At 47.6% G+C, this 21,105-nt stretch overlaps 1 protein-coding gene across 1 annotated transcript in view; it reads right to left on the bottom strand.

Annotated features, from left to right (window-relative positions):
- The window catches only part of LOC147711623 (beta-microseminoprotein-like), a 152,184-nt gene extending 133,695 nt beyond the window's left edge, over positions 1-18,489 (bottom strand). Inside the window, exons 1-2 of the mRNA XM_086922297.1 lie at positions 18,433-18,489; positions 9,063-9,156 (exon numbers count right to left, since the gene is read on the bottom strand). Coding sequence (XP_086778423.1) covers positions 9,063-9,156; positions 18,433-18,435 — 97 coding nt within the window. The 5' untranslated portion in view covers positions 18,436-18,489. The remainder of the gene's footprint in view (positions 1-9,062; positions 9,157-18,432) is intronic.
- Positions 18,490-21,105: the final 2,616 nt, after the last annotated feature.

Below are 21,105 nucleotides of genomic sequence, written 5' to 3'. Positions count from 1 at the left end.
CAGTATTATACCTCTAATTGTACTTTGTTTTCTCTTGTAATCTGCACACATGTAACTTTTTCTTCCTGTATTGCACCATTTGCTATCTCATGTATTTTGTTTGCTCACAATTGTCACTTTTGCCACATGTAACTTAACGTTTGCTTTTGTAATTTGTTCACTTGTTATTTTCTCCTCATGTATCGTTACAGTTCCTATTGTGAAGCGCTCTGATGCCTTCGGGTACAGTCCGCGCTATATAAAAACGCATAAATAAACTGTTGGGTCTCGAGGACGGCTACTGCAGGAAGGGCTGGGGAAAGGCCCTCTGAATGTCTCCCCTGGAGCGTTAGGAGAGGCAGGAGAAAGCCATCCATCACTGTGGAGCCAGGCATGGGCAGCGCTGCCTCTGATTCCGCATTCCGCCTCCCAGAACAATATGCTGCTGTGTGCTCCGATAGTTGCTAATGTTCACATGGGGTGGTTTTATAATTGGATTTCACTTGTTATCGAGGGTGGCTAGTAACTAGTTTCCAGATATTTTGGATGAATTGTTTTTCTCTTTCCCAGATCTGTGCAGATTACGTCCAAACATGTTGCATGCTGCTCGGAGCAGTTAATGTAAATTGCAGTCAATAAATTCTAAGATCGAATCAGATTATGCTTAATATAACGCATGCCGTACTAAGCAGGAATGTGATATGCAGTTAATTCAGATACGTTTAAATTGATGCATGCAGTTCAGAGCAGGAATGACAATTGCAGTTGATTTTCTTAAAAAATGAACTTCAAGATTAGAGTAGATATCAATCTCACTATATCAGTGGGAGGAGTTGGTCACTTTCTTTTTGAAGAAGGTGGCAGATATTCAGGTCTCCTTTTCTCCCACACTGAAACATTTCTCTCAAACTGGAATAGGTTCTTTGTGCACATTTCAGCTCTCAGCTCTTAGATCTTGGAACCTTTGTATCCCTCCTCACCACTACTCAGCAAGGCTTTACCCTTGACCATGTCCCCCTTGGTGCTGGGTAAACTGAAAGTCAAATTTATGAACCTGCTCACCCTCCGACTGCCAAGGGCAGGAAACAGGAGCCCTCGTTGCCTGGCACGATGAGCCAGGAGGCCAGGCTTCTGGAGAGCATTAGCAGCCCGCGCTGCTTACACCTCTAAAGAAGCAGATGGATTTTTAAAACATCAGGTCCGGGAGTCACGTCACGACGTGAGTGACGTTTCGAACGTCATTGATGTCAGGATGCCTAAATCGTAGCCTAATTGGGACAATAATCTTGGCCGGCGGCCGGGTAAGGTTCGACAGACAGAAATATTATTTTGCATTTTGTCCGTGACACCAAAATGCAAAATAATATTACTGTCTGTCGAACCTTACCCTGCCGCTTGCCAAGATTATTGTTGACACAGACCATGGTGTTACCCCTTTTGATGGTGTCACCCGGTGTGGTACGCACCCCCGCACCCCCCTAGTGACACCACTTCTATCCCCTGGCTTCGCTGTGCCCTTCCCAGTCTATCTGCTGAGACCCTGCCCAGTCCAGACAGTGGCTAAGGGATACAGCCCAGTGCGTGATGCCTTTCTACACCTCAACATTGCTCCAGCTTGAAGCTATCCACCACCAGATTGACAAGCACAATTTCTTAGCGTCTAGATACCCTCCCGGGTGATTAGCCATGCTTTAAAAGTCCTGTTAGAGGAGGTGATCCTGTAGTGTCCTACTTGTAATCACGACAGACACTTACTTTGGATTCATGGAGCTTTATTGGTATACTCCTTACTCAACCCTGTCCCTACTCTAACTGCCCCTTTCCTGTCCTCACTCCTCCTCTTCCTTCCACCCCCTAGCTCCACCCACACCCAACTACTAGACTGCTCACATCATTACATCTCCCCCTTTGTTAACAAAAGAAAATAACTGACTTGATTAAAGTTCTTCGATTAGCCTCTTGGGCTTTTGAATGTTCCTTCTAGGACGGATATTCACTCCAGAGTTTTCAGACGCGGCTTCCGTCTGATGTTCAGGTCTCTGTACTGCATCCACTTGACCAGGACTCTCTGACTCTCGTTGGTCTGGTATTCTGTCAAGAGCCTCTCTCATGGCAGGTGTACACTTTTGGAAATGTGAGACATTTCTTGTAATCCGTCTTTTCTCTGACTCCGCAGTAATCATTGTACCTTTCTGCTGAGTGATTACCAGCTTGTTTCCGGTCCAGGGAAGACATGGCTTGGCAGTTCGGGCTGGACTGTTCCCATGAGGCACAGGGTCAGACTGATTTGCATATAGCCATGTCTGAACTGGGGTGGCAGAGTGGGCTAAAGAACGGTGATGGATTAAACCCAGATCTTTTGACTGGGTGTGAGTGTTTGATTGATTCAGATGCTCCGTCCATCACCACCCCCTTTTGTACCGCGAGTGATTACCAAAGGCCCATCTTTGAATTTACAGTCCGTTTTCTTTAGCTGATCTTGTTTAACCACCACACAGTCTCCTTCATGAAACGATGGAGATTTGGCTCTCCTCCTAGTATCTGCATAGACTTTCATTTTACTTTTACCAGCGTGATCTGCCAGTACCACCTCTTGATGGGCATGTGCTGGAGACACGGGTTGCAGCGCTTCTTCCCATGTCGGGATCCGCGTTCGAATGGGTCGCCCCCAACATGAGTGTGGCAGGACATTTTCCTGTGGTGGCATGTGGGGTAGTCCGATACACTCTCAGCAACTCATTGAGAGCCGCCTGTAAGTCTCTTTTGTCCAGAGTGGCTTGTTGAAAGGTCTTTTTCAGAGTCGCCATGAATCTCTCAATGGTGCCATTGGCCTGTGGCCACAGGGGCGTGATCTTGCGGTGCCTGAAGTTGAGGTGCTTCGCTAATTCACTGAAGTCATGTCCATTGAAGGGAGGACCATTATCCATTTTGAGTTCCTTAGGAACGCCCCAGGCAGCGAATACTTCATCTAGCACAGCAATCGTGCTGGAGGCATTGGTAGACGAGACAAATTGTGCAATGGGAAACCTCGAGTATTCGTCCATTATTGCCAGAACATATTTGCCTGACTGAAGGGGTCCATAAAAGTTCATGGCAAGCTCTTGCCATACCCCACTGGGCAGCTTCGTCATTTGGAGAGGAGCGGGTGGATCTCTGTGGCTTACCAGTTGACACTGCGGACAGTCCGTTAAGGTGAGCTCCACCATTTGATCCAGCAGTGGAAACCACACCCTTTCTCTGAGAGCTCTTTTCGTCGCGACCACTCCACGGTGGCCCTCGTGGGCTAGGTTGATAACGCCTTGTCGTAGCTGCCTCGGGATGACAATCCGATGGTCTCTCAGCAGAAGCCCCTCTGAGGTGGCAGATAATTCTTCGCTGATGTGCCTGAACGCTTGCATCTCTTGATGAACCTGAGGGTCATTCTTTTCTTCCTCACTGTCATGTCTCCAGCAGTGTGTCCGCAGTCGACGGACCACCTTCTGTAGGATGTTGTCCTGTGCTGTGGCTTCCTGTATCGCTTCCAGAGAAACCGCCGGTGGCCAGGCTACTCCTACCACGAAGTGTATGTACCCTTCCGCAATTGAGGGAGGCGAGGCCTGGGATGCTTGAGGATGTCGGGACATGTAGTCCGCAGGATTCGCTGATTTCCCCGGTTTGTGTATTATTGTGTAGGTGTATTCCTGTAGGCGCAAACCCCACCGTTCGATGCGAGGTGGCATCTTGGCTCTGGAGTTCCCAAAGATGGTGACAAGCGCCTGATGATCAGTCACCATCGTAAAATGTTTGCCGTAGATAAATACACAAAAATGTTCACAGGCCCAGACAACCGCAAGGCTTTCTTTTTCAGGTTGAGAATAAGCCTTCTCGGTATCTGATAGGCTGCGACTGGCATAGGCCACAATGTGTCGTTGGTCAGAGTCATTGTCATACTGAGCCAGTATTGCACCCAGTCCCACTGGACTAGCATCCACCACTATCTCCGTCTTCCTCTTGGGACTGAAATAAGCTAAATTGTCCGCTGATTCCACAGCTTGTTTAATCTCTTGAAATGCCCGCTCACACTGTGGGGTCCACACAAACGGTTGTCCTTGCTTGGTGAGGGCTCGTAGTGGGTGGCTGATGGTAGCGTAATCTTTTATATATCAGGCACAATAGTTGGCCATGCCCAGAAAGGATCGGATGTCACTCACATCCCGGGGCTCTTGGTGTCATTGAGCGCTGTCACTTTCTCTGGGTCTGGCTCATCCCGGCTCCAGAGAACACATATCCGAAGAACTTGAGAGTGGATTGATGGCACTCACACTTGTCCTTATTGAGGGTAAGATTGGCTTCCAGGAGAGCATGGCATACCCGATCTAATGCTTTGTCATGTTCCTGGGTGTTTGACCCATACACCAAGATGTCATCACTGTAGTTCTGTGTGTTGGATATGTGCCTGATGGTCTGGTGAATAGTTTCTTGAAATATCTCCGCCGCAGAAGAGACACCAAAAATCAGCCGTTTGTAGCGAAACAAGCCCAAATGAGTGGCGAACGTTGTTATGTACAGCGACTTTTCATGTAGTTCCAGCTGGTGGTACCCCTTGTTTAAGTCAAGTTTGGAGAAGACTCTGGCTCCATTCAGTGCAGATATCATGTCGCTCAAGTGTGGTCCTGGGTGACACTCTCTCTCTATAGCGGTGTTGGGGAGTCTCATGTCCACACATAGACGCACCTTCTCAGGATTGCCCCTCTTTGGCACAATGACAACAGGTGATACCCAGGGTGTGGGGCCGTCAGTTCTGTCAATGATGTCTGCTTTTAACAACTCCTGGAATTCATCTTCTACCGCTTGCTGAAGATGAAAAGGCACTCGCCTGGGGTGTTGTGCCACAGGACGCACTTGGTCATTGATGTGTAGTCGAATCAAGCATTTGTTCATTTTCCCAAGCCCTGTAAACAACTTGGGGAACTTGTGGATAATGTCCGGATCATCACTGACTCTGTATAGTATCTCGACCAACCGTAAACGTTCTGCCGTAGGCAGACTGAGGAGGCAGTCAGCTTCCGGACCTTCAATGTCGGAGTGTCGTTGCAAATTTGCCCAGACATGGAAGAGGCTTTTTAGACATCCAGGTAAACACTCTGGCATGTGCCGGACTCAAGGGGGGCGACGGCTTCATTTTATTATACTCAGTTACGGGGATGTAGTTCAGTGCGCCCCACTGTCCAACACAAATTTAGTTGCATGTGTTCCCACGCTTATGTCCAATGGGGAGTACTTCTTTAGTTGATACGGGTCTGCCACCATGCAGACATACTCATCTGTGTATTCTGATTCCAGAGATGCTGATCTCGACTCTCTCGACGCCGACCTTCTCGGTGACCTTCTCATCCATTGGGATTTGTGGGACTCCCTGCTGGAGTGAGACGAGTCAGAGGATGACTTGACTTGATCCTGTACTGCTTGCGCATGATGTCGCCTTGTGTCCAGGCGAGACGATCTTGTAGCTTCTCTCATTCGTTCTTTGCTATATACTCCACACATCACCTCAAAGTGATTCTTCTGTCCACACTTTCGGCATTGTTGACCCATCGCTGGGCACGCATCTATATGCTGGAAATCTTAACCACATCGATAGCATTTTCTTGAGCGTTCGGGTTTCTTCTCTCTCCGACCGGACTCGTAACGTCTGTGTTTTGTGTACTGATGTCGTGATACTGGTTGGGACTTTCTCTGTCATTCTCTTGATCTTCTGCGAGTGTTGTGGTCTTGCACCCTATGTGCTTGTTCTCTTCTTTCGCTACACCCCGTCTCCATACTTTTGGCATGTTCCTCCGCTTGATCATGCACTCTGGTCATCTCCTCTATTTCATTGAGATTGTGGCTTTTCCTTAACAGCCGCCTTCGCAGTGTCTCTGAAGGACATCCCTCAAGACTCTCAGTCGGATGGCATCCTCCGTTGAGAATGCGTCAAAGTTGCAAAACTGAGACAGTCGGCGCAGCCTAGATATGAATGTGCTCATCATTTCCTCCTTGTCTTGACGGGCTTGGTGGAATACATATCTCTCATAATCCACATTTCTTTTGTGTACGAACTTTCTGTTTAACGCATCTCGCACTTTGTCATATGTACCTTTATCGTCCGTTGGCAACTCTTTAATCACCTTGCAGACTTCTTTTCCCACTAGATTGCGTAGTGCAATCAGTTTATCTCTGTCCCTCGTGACTTTTGATCCTTCGATGTAATCCTTAAAGTCCTCGAGCCATTCCTGCCATCTGGGGCCCATGCTCCCACCTGCTATCAACGCCAGAGGTTCCGGGGGTGCAGATGTAACGCCCCAGTCGCAGCTGGTGCATCTCTGTTTGTTGGAGGACTCGACATGTCCGTGCAGGTGTATCAATGACACTCACTTGCTGCTCTTTTCCACTGCTTGTGTGCTTGTTTCTGGCAAATGCTTATTATGTTTGTTCGTTTATTGCTTTCGCCAAGGCTTATTTCTGCATGTACCAATGTTTGTTCTCTTGCTTCTGGCCTTTGCCAATGCTTGTTTGGTCATTGCCAATGCTTGTTTGTTTGCTTCTTGCTTTTGCCAGTGCTTGTTTTGCATTTATCAATGCTTGTTTGCTTGCTTATTGCCTTTGCCAGTGCTTGTTTTGCAGGTATTAATGCTTGTTTCCTTGCCTCTTGTCTTCGCCAATACTTGTTTTACATGTACCGATGTTTATTTCTTAATGTCTTACACTGCCTGGCCTTAAAATGGCCGCTTGCAATCCGCACATAGGGGATGTCCTGATAGCTGCCTGATTCCAAGATGGCCGACGTTACTAAACTCTCAGATCACACAAGACTTCCTCCACTCATTCTCTTGAGGCTGATTCCTTTCCAAGGACTCACCGGCAGCCGGTCTTAGAGGCGGCAGGGCTTCTTCACTGCCTCTCACCTTCTTGAGTTGCTGCAGCTTCCAGGTAAGATCGGGGTGGGCTCCCGACTTTCTTTCTTCAGTCGCGATCTACTTCGGCTGCCGCGTGCCAAGTCTCACGCATCCGGGGTGAGCTCCCGATTTTGGCGCGAAGTAGCGCTCGGCTTCGGTTGTTTTTGGTTCTCGATAGCGCTCGTCAGGCAGGGCTCCACGCGATCGATGAATCGTGGAGCTGGGCCAATTACCGCTGGCTTGAGTCTTTAGGCGGCGATCTCTTTGGGGGCACACATGTCGCGACGGAGACCACCTTTCTCGGGCTGCCCGGGACAGGGACGTTTTCCTACTTATTCAGGGATGGCACTAACTTTACTACTACTAAATTGAGAAAAATCGTAATTTTAGGACTTTCGGTATTCACAGAAGGCATTTAGGAGTCCTAAAGTTAGGAGTCTTAACTTTACTACTACTAAATTGAGAAGAATCGTAATTTTAGGACTTTTGGTATTCACAGAAGGCATTTGGGAGTCCTAAAGTTAGGAGTCCTAACTTTACTACTACTAAATTGAGAAAAATCCTAATTTTAAGACTTTCGGTATTCATAGAAGGCATTTAGAAGTCCTAAAGTTAGTAGTCCTAACTTTACTACTACTAAATTGAGAAAAATCGTAATTTTAGGACTTTCGATACTCACAGAAGGCATTTAGGAGTCCTAAAGTTAGGAGTCCTAACTTCTGTGAATACCGAAATGAGTAAGTTCATTCTGTGAATACCAAAAGTAGTAAGTGCATTCTGTGAATGTCAAAAGTAGTAAGTTCATTCTGTGATTACCAAAAGTAGTAAGTGCAATCTGTGAATACCAAAACAGTATTAAGTTTAGGATTGAGTCTTAAGTTCATTCTGTGAATCGGGCCCTCTGTTGTTATCTTAGCGAGGGAGGCTCAATGAAAAAGGGTGCTGCGGCTCCCAATCTTGCTACCGGTCATAGCTGTGAAGGAGCACTCTCCCGCTCGCCACTGTACCAGTTTTATAAAGCACGCACTCGACCCCCAAGCAGGCATTGCAGCGCTTTACATATGCAGCAGTTGTATTAAACAAGGGGAGAGGATGGGGAGTAGTCACTGGAAAGATATATATTCTGACAAGCATTTGCAATGCAATAGGACTCGCATTTACGCGAGACCTTTTGCATTACAAATTGTAGTCATCATGGACAACGGGAGGAAGGTGGTGGAGGTATGAACAACGGAAGTGAGGCGGGAGAAGGCACAGACAATAGGAGAGTGGGAGGGTGAGGGGAGGAGGTACAGACAAGGGGAATGTAGGTGGGGAAGAAGAGGGCGAGAAGGCATGGACAGGGGGAGTACAGGCAGGGGAGGGGGTGAAGAGGCACAGACAACGGGAGGGAGGGGAAAGTACAGAGGGCAGTACGATAACCTCATTAAAGAAAATAGTGCTCATAGTCTAAATAACATGTACCATGTACCACTCAAAGTAAAGGGGCCAGTAGCCATGGGAGGATACAAATTATGACAAGGCTGTGATAAGGAGGGACTAACAAGCCTATAAACGAATGTGACTGCAGCATTTACGAAAGACAAAGACACAAGCCAATGAAAAATATGGGCGGGGCTTTCCGCACCCCCTGACCTACAGCAGATCTTCACCAGAGCAGAGCTTGTGCGCTGACTCTAGGCTCGACCTAAAAATAAGACCACCTATGCCATTCACAGCTCGTTTTCCTGCAGCGCCTGACCAACAGATTAACTGCTCTCCATCAGCGGTGATACGCAGTGCGTTAATCAGTGCTGCTGGAAATGAAGAATCCATAAAATGGCATTGATCACGACTGACATCCACTACTCTCAATGTCTTATGGGTTTGACCCAAACCCTTCTTTATGTTAAGCTGTCTTAAGCCAGCCTTAAAAAGCGACAACATTTGGCAGTCAAGCAAATATTTGATCTTACAACTGCAATATGTAATTTCCAAGAAAGTAAACACGCAAAAGTTAAAATGAGGTTCTGAAAGCTGGCAGCATCTACTTAAGGGTGTCCAGGTAGGATATTGCAAGATTGTGCAAAAGGGACATCTTACCACGTTTGATTAATGTTTATGTTGGAAGTCCACCATTTTAAAACAAATATATATGTTAATTAGTAAGATAAGGTGTTTAGTTCCTACCTTTAGCACCAGGCTGCACCTTCTCTCCATAGCAAGCCGCATCACATCCCAAATCTGAGATAATTAAAAGAAGAGAAAATCCCAAAAGGTATTTCTGAAAATGAAAAGTTAGATATTTATCAAAAATGTTAGGAAGAGGGGAATGATTGTTATACGTGGCTCTTTCACTGCAGCTCCTGCATGAACACTCGCACCATGCTACACCCTACTGTACAGCTCACTAACATCCTGAGTCTGTGCGCCTAAAAAGACTACAAATAAATATAATGCAAGAGCTTTGTTGGGATGAAAAAGTCCTTTGCATGGTAATGGACGTGCAACGATCCCCCGAGTGCCCCAATTGTGCTGATGTCTGGATCCCTAATGCTGATTTTTGTTGCCATAGGAAAACATGGATTATGCACATGCGCCATGACATAAGCCTGTCTCACATTTTTGTGCTGTCTTTTTGGACCGAGAGAGGCACCCAAAGCACTACCCTTATAGTGGTGGAAGGTCACTGCCTTCACCAGTAGTTAAGCAGCACAAATGCAGTGGGGGCAGCACAGTGTTTAGTCATCTGTAGGAGTAAGCAGGTGCTTTTTAACCTGTCACTGAAGTGAGGGCTGCAGGCTCACTCATTCTAAAGTTCAGCTGCTGTGTGCTCAACTCATCCTTGACCTACATCGGTTTGGTGTTAAGTGCTGCACAGCCCCTGCTGCCCTGCACACATCAAGGAAAGCAGGTTGTCTGATGACAAAAGGAGAACGTTTCATATTGTAACCTGCTCTCTTTGGCATCAGACATCCTCTGATTCAATGTGGTGTGCTGCTGGAGACTCTGAAAGGTTACAGTTTGTGACACAGCACAGTGTCCAGCAACAGTTGCAGGCCGTGAAGATAAACAGGATGGGGCAAGGAGGGGGTGGACATGACAAACAACAGAATAGGGAAAATAAAATATATAAATAAAACCACTTACCTTGCCCTTGCCGCATCGCCGGCAAAGCAGTGAGTGCAAGGTAAGTGGTTGTATTTAATTATTTATTTTACCTATTCCGTTGTTTGTCACTTACACCCTCCACCCCCGCCCCACCCCACCACGCTTACCTGCATGTACTGCCACCGTGCAGTAATGACAGGGAAAGGCCTTGCAGTATTTCTGTGGCAGGCACATTTTTTGGCCACTGCAAACACCATGCATTTTGTTTTTTTTTTGTTGCAAATTTAGCTTGCTTCGGCCTCAAAATTTGGCACCCAAACCTGCAAAATCCTGGGGGGGCATACAATACAGGGATGATGCAGTACTGTGCAGTGCTGCATGATAAATGTAAGTGCTGGGTGTATGTGTGCCTATGAGTGGTACAGTGCATGAAGGATACAGAGCTGTGCAGTGTGTGTATGGTGTATACATGCGCCCGGAGTATGTGTGCCTGTGAATGGTACAATACATAGAAGATTCTGGGTTCCATTTTTGGAGACACTGGCCTCAATGGTGAAAAACTAGGAGAGGAGGTAGAGGAATCCCCCCACACATATTTGTATATTGCTGCATTTGTGTAAGCTGATGGCACACACACTGGAGAGGGAAGAGACAGACTTTCCATGTAAACTTCAAAGGGTGCTCTTTAATTCAGTGACATTTCACCAGGAAAGTGCCTGTGCTCGTCTCAAGAAGGAAATGGGGATGACCTTTGATACACACATCACTGTGGCTGGCATCCAGGTGTGAACTATAGTCACTCCTGTGACCTGTAAGAGTGGGCTCTCAACTTTGGAGTCACAACAAGACATGCGACCTGATCAACACTGCCCGCTAGAGAAGTGAGGTCCCACTGTGGGAAGGGCCAGACACTTACCCTGCAAGGAGAAGCCGCAAGGAACCTCCAGTCGCTTTGTTCACTCAGCTGTGTGTGAGGAACTCTGCACCTGCTGAGGACAGCCCCCCTAAGCCCCTTGCAGTGAATTCACCTTATTCAGCTGCTAATGCACCAGGTGCCCATGGATGGGGCACGCTCAGATACTCTGGATGTGGACGTGTATGTGCGGGGGAGACTGATTTCAGGCAAGTCGGGCCATGGGAACTTGCTCCCTAGTTAGTGCTGCAGTGATTACTTTAAAATAGAGTCAGAATGGTTTCTTGAGACTCAACCAACTAGTGGATCTTACCCTGGATGCTGCCTATCGTCAATTAGGCATAACCATGGCTTTGGAGTAAGAATGGCTTGGAGCGACGAGGGAGTGGGACCCAGGGAACTGCCGAAAGAGACATTAGAGCACCGACCTCAGAGGGGTCTGTGTAATTGATTATGAATGTTGTTAGGGTATATAAAACACTTCTTTTATCACAAAAGTAAGTATTTAGCCAGACAATCATAATGCATTGCTGATGCTGCCCACATGTTGAGTTGTTAGCCCATGTCCCCCCTTTCACCCCCCCCCCCACGGTCCCACGAGGGAGCGTTGAACTTCTTGGACTACGCTGTTCCTCAGATTCAAGTTATGCCATCGAATATCCAAGCTTTTTATTTGATTTGATGCTTTTAACTTGACTGTGTTTTTGCTGAAATTGTAACAGTTTATAATGTACTTAAGTGCTGAAAGGGACGTGGCATAGTTGCTTGTGATCCGTAGTAAGTTGGGGCACGGGACATCAGGAGTAAAAATCCTCAACTCCCACATGCCCTGTGGACCTATAAATGGGTTCTAGCATTGTATCACTGGCCAGATTTATGGAATTAAGGTTTTTGAATATAGAGAGTTTCGCAGAAGAGTTACTACATATATCAATGTGTCATTTAAATGCTCATATTAGACTTTTTATGACATAACAATGTCAAACACACGAGGCCATATTTATCAAAATGTAATGCCTGCACCGTGCTGTGCTGCGTTACAGGGAAAGGGCAGGAATGCACTCCATTTCTCACAATACAGCGCATTCCTTCCTTTTCCCAGCACTTATCAATGTGCTGCCTAGAGTCAGCACAGGAACTCTATATTGCACTATGAAGCAAGTGTGCCTGCATTGCAAGTAGGATTGCTTTTGTGCAAGAAAGAAAACTTTTCTGTACAAAAACAATACCCTGAGGCCCTTTACTCTATGTGTGCTTCAAAATGCATCACTCATAGAAAGAGGAACCAGCATTGGAAATGCAATAGGGCTCGGATTTATTTGAGTTAGAGCTAATGGCATTGTAAATGGCAATGTCTTTTAGCCATGTGTTATGGAGTGTATGCATGTGGTGTGTAATGCAATTATGTGGTTTGGATTGGAATTGTTCACCCTGCACACTCACGCACTGTTCACCCTGCACACTCACACTGTTCACCCTGCACACTCACACACTGTTAACCCTGCACACTCACACTGCTCACCCTACACGCTCACACACTGCTCACCCTGCACACTCACACACTGCTCACCCTGCACACTCACACACTGCTCACCCTACACACTCACACACTGCTCACCCTACACACTCACACACTGCTCACCCTACACGCTCACACACTGCTCACCCTACACGCTCACACAATGTTCACCCTGCATGCTCACATACTGTTAACCCTGCACGCTCACACACTGCTCACCCTGCACGCTCACACACTGCTCACCCTACACACTCACACACTGCTTACCCTGCGTAATGCGAAAAGACCTAGCTCTGCCCTTTGGCCTGTGTTGTAATCGTACAGTAGGTTGTGAGTAGCAGCGCTTGATTGGTTGAGGCATCCCCTCCTTGCTGCTCCCTTCACAGAGGGCCTGCTGGCTCAATGAAGCTCCCACATGTTCAGCTGTTCTTTGTTTTAGCTCCTGTGTGTCAGTGCACCGTGTAAGCGCACAAGAATACCCTGCTCTCTCTGGAACATGCAAACACAACAGGTGATGGACCGAATGTGGATCAATGTCACACACTCACCCCAGTCCAAAGATCTGGGCCCAAATCCATCGTTATTTTGCACTCCACACCACCCTGGGTTAGACAATGGCGATATGCAAATCAGCTCTGACCCTGTGCCCCATGGGAACAGTCCAGTCCGAACTACAAAAGCCATGTCCTTCCCAGAACGGAATCAAGCATCCGAGGACCGGACCGGTTTCGAGGTAACACATCTCATCAGCCCGGCTAGCTTGACTCCAGTGGTGTGGAGTGCCTGGGACCCACGTCTGGGTATCCCCAGCGCACTTAGGGCAGAATATGCAAACACAACAGGTGATGGACCGAATGTGGATCAATGTCACACACTCACCCCAGTCCAAAGATCTGGGCCCAAATCCATTGTTATTTTGCACTCCACACCACCCTGGGTTAGACAATGGCGATATGCAAATTAGCTCTGACCCTGTGCCCCATGGGAACAGTCCAGTCCGAACTACAAAAGCCATGTCCTTCCCAGAACGGAATGAAGCATCCGAGGGCTCTCTGGAACAGGCACGCGGCACTCACCACTCTGCACTCACCACTCTGCACTCACAACTCTGCACTCTACACACTCACTCTACACTCTGCACTCTGCACTCACAACTCTTCACTCTGCACTCTGCACACTCACTCTACACTCTGCACTGTGCACACTCACTCTGCACTCTGCACACTCACTCTACACTCAGCACTCTGCACACTCACTCTACACTCTGCACTCTGCACTCACAACTCTGCACTCTGCACACTCACTCTACACTCTGCACTCTGCACACTCACTCTGCGTTCTGCACACTCACTCAACACTCTGCCCTCTGCACACTCACTCTGCACTCTGACTCTGCGCTCTGCACACTCACTCTGCACTCTGCACTATGCACACCCACTCTACACTCTGCACACTCACTCTACACTCTGCATTCTGCACACTCGCTCTACACTCTGCACTCTGCACTCACAACTCTGCACTCTGCCACCTGCACTCACAACTCTTCACTCTGCACTCTACACACTCACTCTACACTCTGCACTCTGCACACTTACTCTGCACTCTGCACACTCACTCTACACTCTGCACTCTGCACACTCACTCTACACTCTGCACCCTGCACACTCACTCTGTACTCTGCACACTCACTTTACACTCTGCACTCTGCACACTCACTCTGCACTCCGCACACTCACTCTACACTCTACACTCTGCACACTCACTCTACACTCTGCAATCTGCACTCTGCACACTCACTCAGCACTCACAACTCTGCACTCTGCACACTCACTCTGCACTCAAAACTCTGCACTCTGCACACTCACTCTGCACTCACACTCTGCACACTCACTCTGCACTCACAACTCTGCACTCTGCACACTCACTCTGCACTCACACTCTGCACTCACACTTTGCACTCACACTCTGGACTCACACTCTGCACTCACACTCTGCACTCTGCACTCACACTCTGCACTTACACTCTGCACTCTGCACTCACATGCTGCACTCTGCACTCAAACTCTGCACTCTGCACTCACACTCTGCACTCTGCACTCACACTCTGCACTCTGCCACCTGCACTCACAACTCTTCACTCTGCACCTTCACTCTGCACTCTGCACACTCACTCTACACTCTGCACACTCACTCTGTACTCTGCACACTCACTTTACACTCTGCACTCTGCACACTCACTCTGCACTCTGCACACTCACTCTACACTCTGCAATCTGCACTCTGCACACTCACTCAGCACTCACAACTCTGCACTCTGCACACTCACTCTGCACTCACAACTCTGCACACTCACTCTGCACTCACACTCTGCACTCACACTCTGCACTCACACTCTGCACTCACGCTCTGCACTCTGCACTCACACTCTGCACTCACACTCTGCACTCTGCACTCACACTCTGCACTCTGCACTCACACTCTGCACTCTGCACACTCACTCTGCACTCACACTCTGCACTCACACTCTGCGCTCTGCACTCACACTCTGCCCTCTGCACTCACACTCTGCACTGTGCACTCACACTCTGCACTCTGCAATCAAACTCTGCACTCACACTCTGCACTATGCACTCTGCACTCACTACTCTGCACTCACTACTCTGCAATCACTACTCTGCACTCACAGTCTGCACTCACTACTCTGCACACTCACTCTGCACTCACACACTGCACTCACTAGTCTGAACACTCACTACTCTACACTTAACTACTCTGCACTCTGCACTCACTACTCTGCACTCACTACTCTGCAGTCACTACTCTGCACTCACTACTCTGCACTCACACTCTGCACTCACTACTCACAACTCTGCGCTCTGCACTCACAACTCTGCATTCAATACTCTGCACTCACAACTCTGCACTCACTACTCTGCACTCACTACTCTGCACTCACTACTCTGCACTCTGCACTCACTACTCTGCACTCTGCACTCACTACTCTGCACTCACTACTCTGCACACTCTCTCTGCACTCACTACTCTGCACATTCACTTTGCACACACTACTCTGCACACTCACTCTGCACTCGCTACTGTGCACACTACATTCTGCACTCACACTCTGCACTCTGCACTCACCACTCTGCACTCACTACTCTGCACTCACTACTCTGCACTCTGCACTCACTACTCTGCACTTTGCACTCACTACTCTGCACACTCATTACTCTGCACACTCACTCTGCACTCATTACTCTGCACACTCACTCTGCACTCACTACTCTGCACACTGCACACTGCACTCTGCACTCACACTCTGCACTCACTACTCTGCACTCACTACTCTGCACTCACTACTCTGCACTCACTACTCTGCACTTTGCACTCACTACTCTGCACTCACTACTCTGCACACTCACTCTGCACTCACTACTCTGCACACTCACTCTGCACTCACTACTTTGCACACTCACTCTGCACCCACTACTCTGCACACGCACTCTGCACTCTGCACTCACACTCTGCACTCACTAGTCTGCACACTCACTACTCTGCACTCACTACTCTGCACACTCACAACTATGCACTCTGCACTCACTACTCTGCACTCACACTCTGCACTCACACTCTGCCTTCACTAGTCTGCACACTCACTACTCTGCACTCACTACTCTGCACTCTACACTCACTACTCTGCACTCACTACTCTGCACTCACTACTCTGCACTCACTATTTCTGCACTCGGCACTCACTATGCACTTTGCACTCACTACTCTGCACTCACTACTCTGCACACTCACTCTGCACTCACTACTCTGCACACTCACTCTGCACTCACTACTCTGCACACTCACTCTGCAGTACCCTACTCTCTGCACACTGCACTCTGCACACTGCACTCTGCACTCTGCACTCACACTCTGCACTCACTAGTCTGCACACTCACTACTCTGCACTCACTACTCTGCACTCACACTGTGCACTCACTACTCTGCACTCACTACTCTGCACACTCACTCTGCACTCTGCAGTCACACTCTGCACTCTGCACTCACACTTTGCACTCACTAGTCTGCACACTCACTACTCTGCACTCACTACTCTGCACACTCACTACTATGCACTCTGCACTCACTACTCTGTACTCACTACACTGTGCAATCACTACTCTGCACTCACTACTCTGCACTCACACTCTGCACTCACTACTCACAACTCTGCACTCTGCACTCACAACTCTGCACTCCCTACTCTGCACTCACAACTCTGCACTCACAACTCTGCACTCACTACTCTGCACTCTGCACTCACTACTCTGCACTCAATACTCTGCACACTCACTCTGCACTCACTACTCTCCACACTGCACTCTGCACTCTGCAGACTGCACTATGCACTCTGAACTCACACTCTGCACTCACTAATCTGCACACTCACTGCTCTGCACTCACCACTCTGTACGCTGCACTCACTACTCTGCACTCACTACTCTGCACACTCACTCTGCACTCTGCAGTCACACTCTGCACTCTGCACTCACACTCTGCACTCACTAGTCTGCACACTCACTACTCTGCACTCACTACTCTGCACACTCACTACTATGCACTCTGCACTCACTACTCAGCACTGCCACTGTGCACTCACTACTCTGCACTCACTACTCTGCACTCACTACTCTGCACTCACTACTCTCACTCTGCACTCACTACGCTGCACTCTGCACACTCACTCTGCACTCTGCAGTCATAGTGATGGTGGTGTGGCAATGGTGGTAGTGGTTGTGCAATGGAAGTAGTGGTGGTAAGGGTAATCATGATAATGGTGATGTTTGGTTGTAAGAGTAGTACTACTGGAGGTGCAGGTAATGATGAGGAAGGTATTACTTATGTACTGGCGATTGTGAGATAGTAGTTGTTCCTAGACCAATGTGAGCTGAGGTGAAATGATAACAAAGACGTGTGGACAGAGGAGAAGCCTGAATTACAAACAAAAGACACAGGACAGCTCATGGTGGGACAGCACCAGTCATTGCAGTAAACATGTCACTCAGCAATGGGGCCCAGAGTTGGGTGGGCAACAAGCATCACAGGAGAGCATTAGTTTGCCTCTTGGTGCCTGTCTCTTCTCCGGGTGAAAGCTGACACTAAGCATGCAAAACCCCCTGTCTCTCGCTTGCTGACAACCTAGACAAATAATGGCTGGGTTAATGCAAAAATGCAACTGACTGTGAAGAAAACAGTAATAATGAAGGTGGCTACCCACTCCCTTCCTCTCGGTGTGCTTTGAGCTGAAATACATTATGAATGGCATGCAAACTGAGGCCAGTTAGCTAAATCCGTCTCTAGTTAGATCTAGAAAAGAGCGTGTTTTGTAACCTACACGTTTCATAACGAGGGACATTTTCGCTTCTCCTTCCAGCTAGTAGTAGCCTACTTTAAATGCCACTGAAATGGCTTATGAGTTTGTGACTGAGTCACCTCATTCTGGTTGTCTTTCTTATTTTTCTTAAATGGCTTTTCTCACTGCGCTGTTTAAAAAAAATACTCATGTATTCATTATATTCTACCACAGCTTATTAAGGCTATTAAGGAGAGGGCCTTTTCTATCAGATATCTGCATACACAAAACATTCCCAAGCAAAGTCATTGAAACGTAAGTACATTACAGAACACTTATGCCGAATGTGCAACCTGGGATGTTGTAAAAATGTGCACTAATGTGCTGTTTACTCCTTATTACTTAACGTAAGGATGCCTTATTTTGCTCTTTAATTGCAGCTGGAAATCCTATTTTGTCAATGCTTGAATTCTGCCTCTAGACAGAGTATAACCAATGATTTTCGCTGCCGCACTTAGGAGCACAAAAACAAAAAAACGAGTAACATAACATGCTGTTACTATATTTAACATGGTTTATATTTAACATGGTACTAATAGAGCCTTAGTAAAATCTCATTAAGGTCACAGATCTACCTTTTAATTAGCGAGAAAAAGATTTAAATGTGACTCACCATGATCGAGACAAACGGTTTCTTCCAGAGTTAGAACTGTTTTAGCCGACGTGCTCCTCTGTTGCTTATGGTCAGTGGTTTATATAGGCTCGGCGGTTGTAGCAATCCCTTGAGTTATGTAGCTAAAACAACACACGATTGATGAGTGTTTGCGGGAAAAGCAGAAACTATGTGTTTTTTGAGCTTTGCCAGCACTAATCTTTCCCTGTGGGATTTGTGGGTCTGCACACATGGACACGATCAACTGACGTAGTCTGGGGATGTGAAACCAAACATGTGCTACAGGAGAAGAACTGAGATGAAGTGCTTTGGAAATGTAACAGAAGTACGTATGTGTTGTGCAAGTCTTGTTCTCAGTTAAGTTCCCGAGAAACTAGTGTCTCTTGCTGCACATACCAGAAGTGGAGGGGATGAGGGGGCGATCGGTGGAGGGGAGCATTTGAGTGCCAGGCCAGCTCATAATAATCCCCCCCCGCCCCACCTCCCAAAAACGACAGAGGCAGCTGGAACAGTATAGTGGTACTGGAATTCAGAGGGTGAATGCCAATAACAAGCATTGGTAAATGCATTAGGTTTCGTCTATGTGAATAATTAATAACACTTTTTTCTGCGTCAAGTTTTAGCAGTTTGACTCATATGTGAGTGTGTAAGGGCACATTTTTGCAGTTTTATATAGCAACAACACAATCCGAGGCATTAAAGTGCATTATATGAGAAGCACACGTTCTACATGAAAGGATACTTTTTTGTATGGCACGGGGAGGGGTTATCCCAGAGTCGGCACAACAGCCTGTGATTCCGGGCAAATCACCTAATCTGGCGTGCCATAAAAAAGAAGAAAGTATGCTTTCATGTAAAACTTCTGCTCCTCGTGTAAAGCTCTCTAAATTCCTTTGGCCAAGTTAGCGCTATATAAAGCTGCAAAAAACGTGCCAACTATACCCTGCACTTTTGAGCTAAACTTGGCCAACGTCACGAGTGAGCTTTACATGGAAGAGAAAAATACTGTGTTAAGGTTAAATGCCTTCCTCACTGCCACGCCCCCAGACATGCCCCTACCAGACCCACAAGACACAGCCCAGCAATTCGGTGAGTGCCGGCACTTCTATATTTCCTTTTAAAGCACTGGTCCCAACAGGTAAGAATGTTAATGTAACACTAGATATTCACAGCAATCCCAAGATGATAAATGTTGGTTTAAAAAGCAAGGGCCACGTGTTCCTACCTCAAGTCCCGTGAAGCAAACACTTAGGAGGAGAAGTGAAACTACAGAGGAAGTGACAAACTCAATAACTAATAGCTATGATTGAGATTAGCAGCCAGTGAGAGGGATGAGAAGGGACTACATCCTGCAGCGAACAGTATGGCCAGAGCACCGCCACCAACGTGGGTGACGTAAGGGGGTGCATATTTCGGCCCCAGGTCTCCCGCAGCGCAGGACACGGGTGGGCAAAGCCCGGGCCCAAGGGCTGACCCGTCTGCGCCCGTCATCGGCCGACAGAGGCTGGGCTGGTCCCGGACTGTTGGTTTTTCCCTGGAATTCTTTGGTTCGGGGGCTATCAGGATACGGTTTCTTCAACTTCTTATCAAGGTAAAGATTAAAGGTACTACGAATATTAATTTTATTATGGTTTTTATACCTGACCTCTTTGGTATTCTTGCATTAAGCTCCCTGAAGAACTCAGACTAGGGAGCATGCTACCCATTTTCCCTGACCCCACAAGAGGCCCTTGCTGTGGCCTATACAAGACTTGTGACTCTAGTTCACTCAGCCATGGTCAAAAGGAAAATGACTGTTAGCTAACAGGGGGTCTCCAGGGGGTAATAGGGTAGCGACCATCAACTCTTTTTTTACTAGAGCTGCAAATGTCATAACAAAGGAGATAGGGCTGACCGAGAGGAGACTTTCTATGGAGACAGAGAAATGTGTTCAGGGTTCTGCTGTGGCCAAGAATGGAAAGGCGTTGGGGACGATAGGGGACACAGCGGGGAATCCCAGCCCACCTGTACCTGTGCCCGCACTAAAGGAGGTCCCCCTTGCTGAGCCGACTATGTCCACATGTATGTCTACAGCCAAATTGGCAGCAGGAGAGACTTACATTTGGACTATTCCCCGACTAAGAGGAAGCAAATAGGCTGTAATAGAGTTCTGAGGAAGTCACCGCAGGCAAAATCTCCACTACCAGTCAGGCCCAATCTTGAACTGCTGTTGGATACTCTTTTTACAAGACTGGATTCAATGACTGAAGATCTTTTAGCACCCATAACACAAAAGTTGGAAGGGTTCGAGGCGAGACTTAATTTTTTTCTATCCATGTGCAATAATTGTTTCATGGGCCAGAGCCAGTTGATGGGGGGCGGGGGGTATCATTTATTGTGGATGGTAATACGAACCAAGTATACTTGCGAGTTCACCATTGCATAAAGTAACAAACTTATCATGAACAGATTTGACCTGGAATGGCCCCCTAAACTTCGTCAAACCACCATAAAGTTGACCAGGTTTCACTTTGACCCAATCATTCGCCCTGATTTTTGAAGTGTCAACACGCACCACTTCCTCCACCTTCTTTTCACCACCAAGAGTACCTCAACCCATGCACTCTTTCATCCAAGCTGGAATTAACTTTGTACCAGCAGCGCGTCCCCTCATCACAGTAAATGGAATCATGC

Source organism: Lissotriton vulgaris, chromosome 5, assembly GCF_964263255.1.
Source record: "Lissotriton vulgaris chromosome 5, aLisVul1.2, whole genome shotgun sequence".
NCBI lineage: Eukaryota > Metazoa > Chordata > Amphibia > Caudata > Salamandridae > Lissotriton > Lissotriton vulgaris.
Note: the sequence above shows the minus strand (reverse complement) of the source record. Positions and strands in the feature narration are given on the sequence as shown.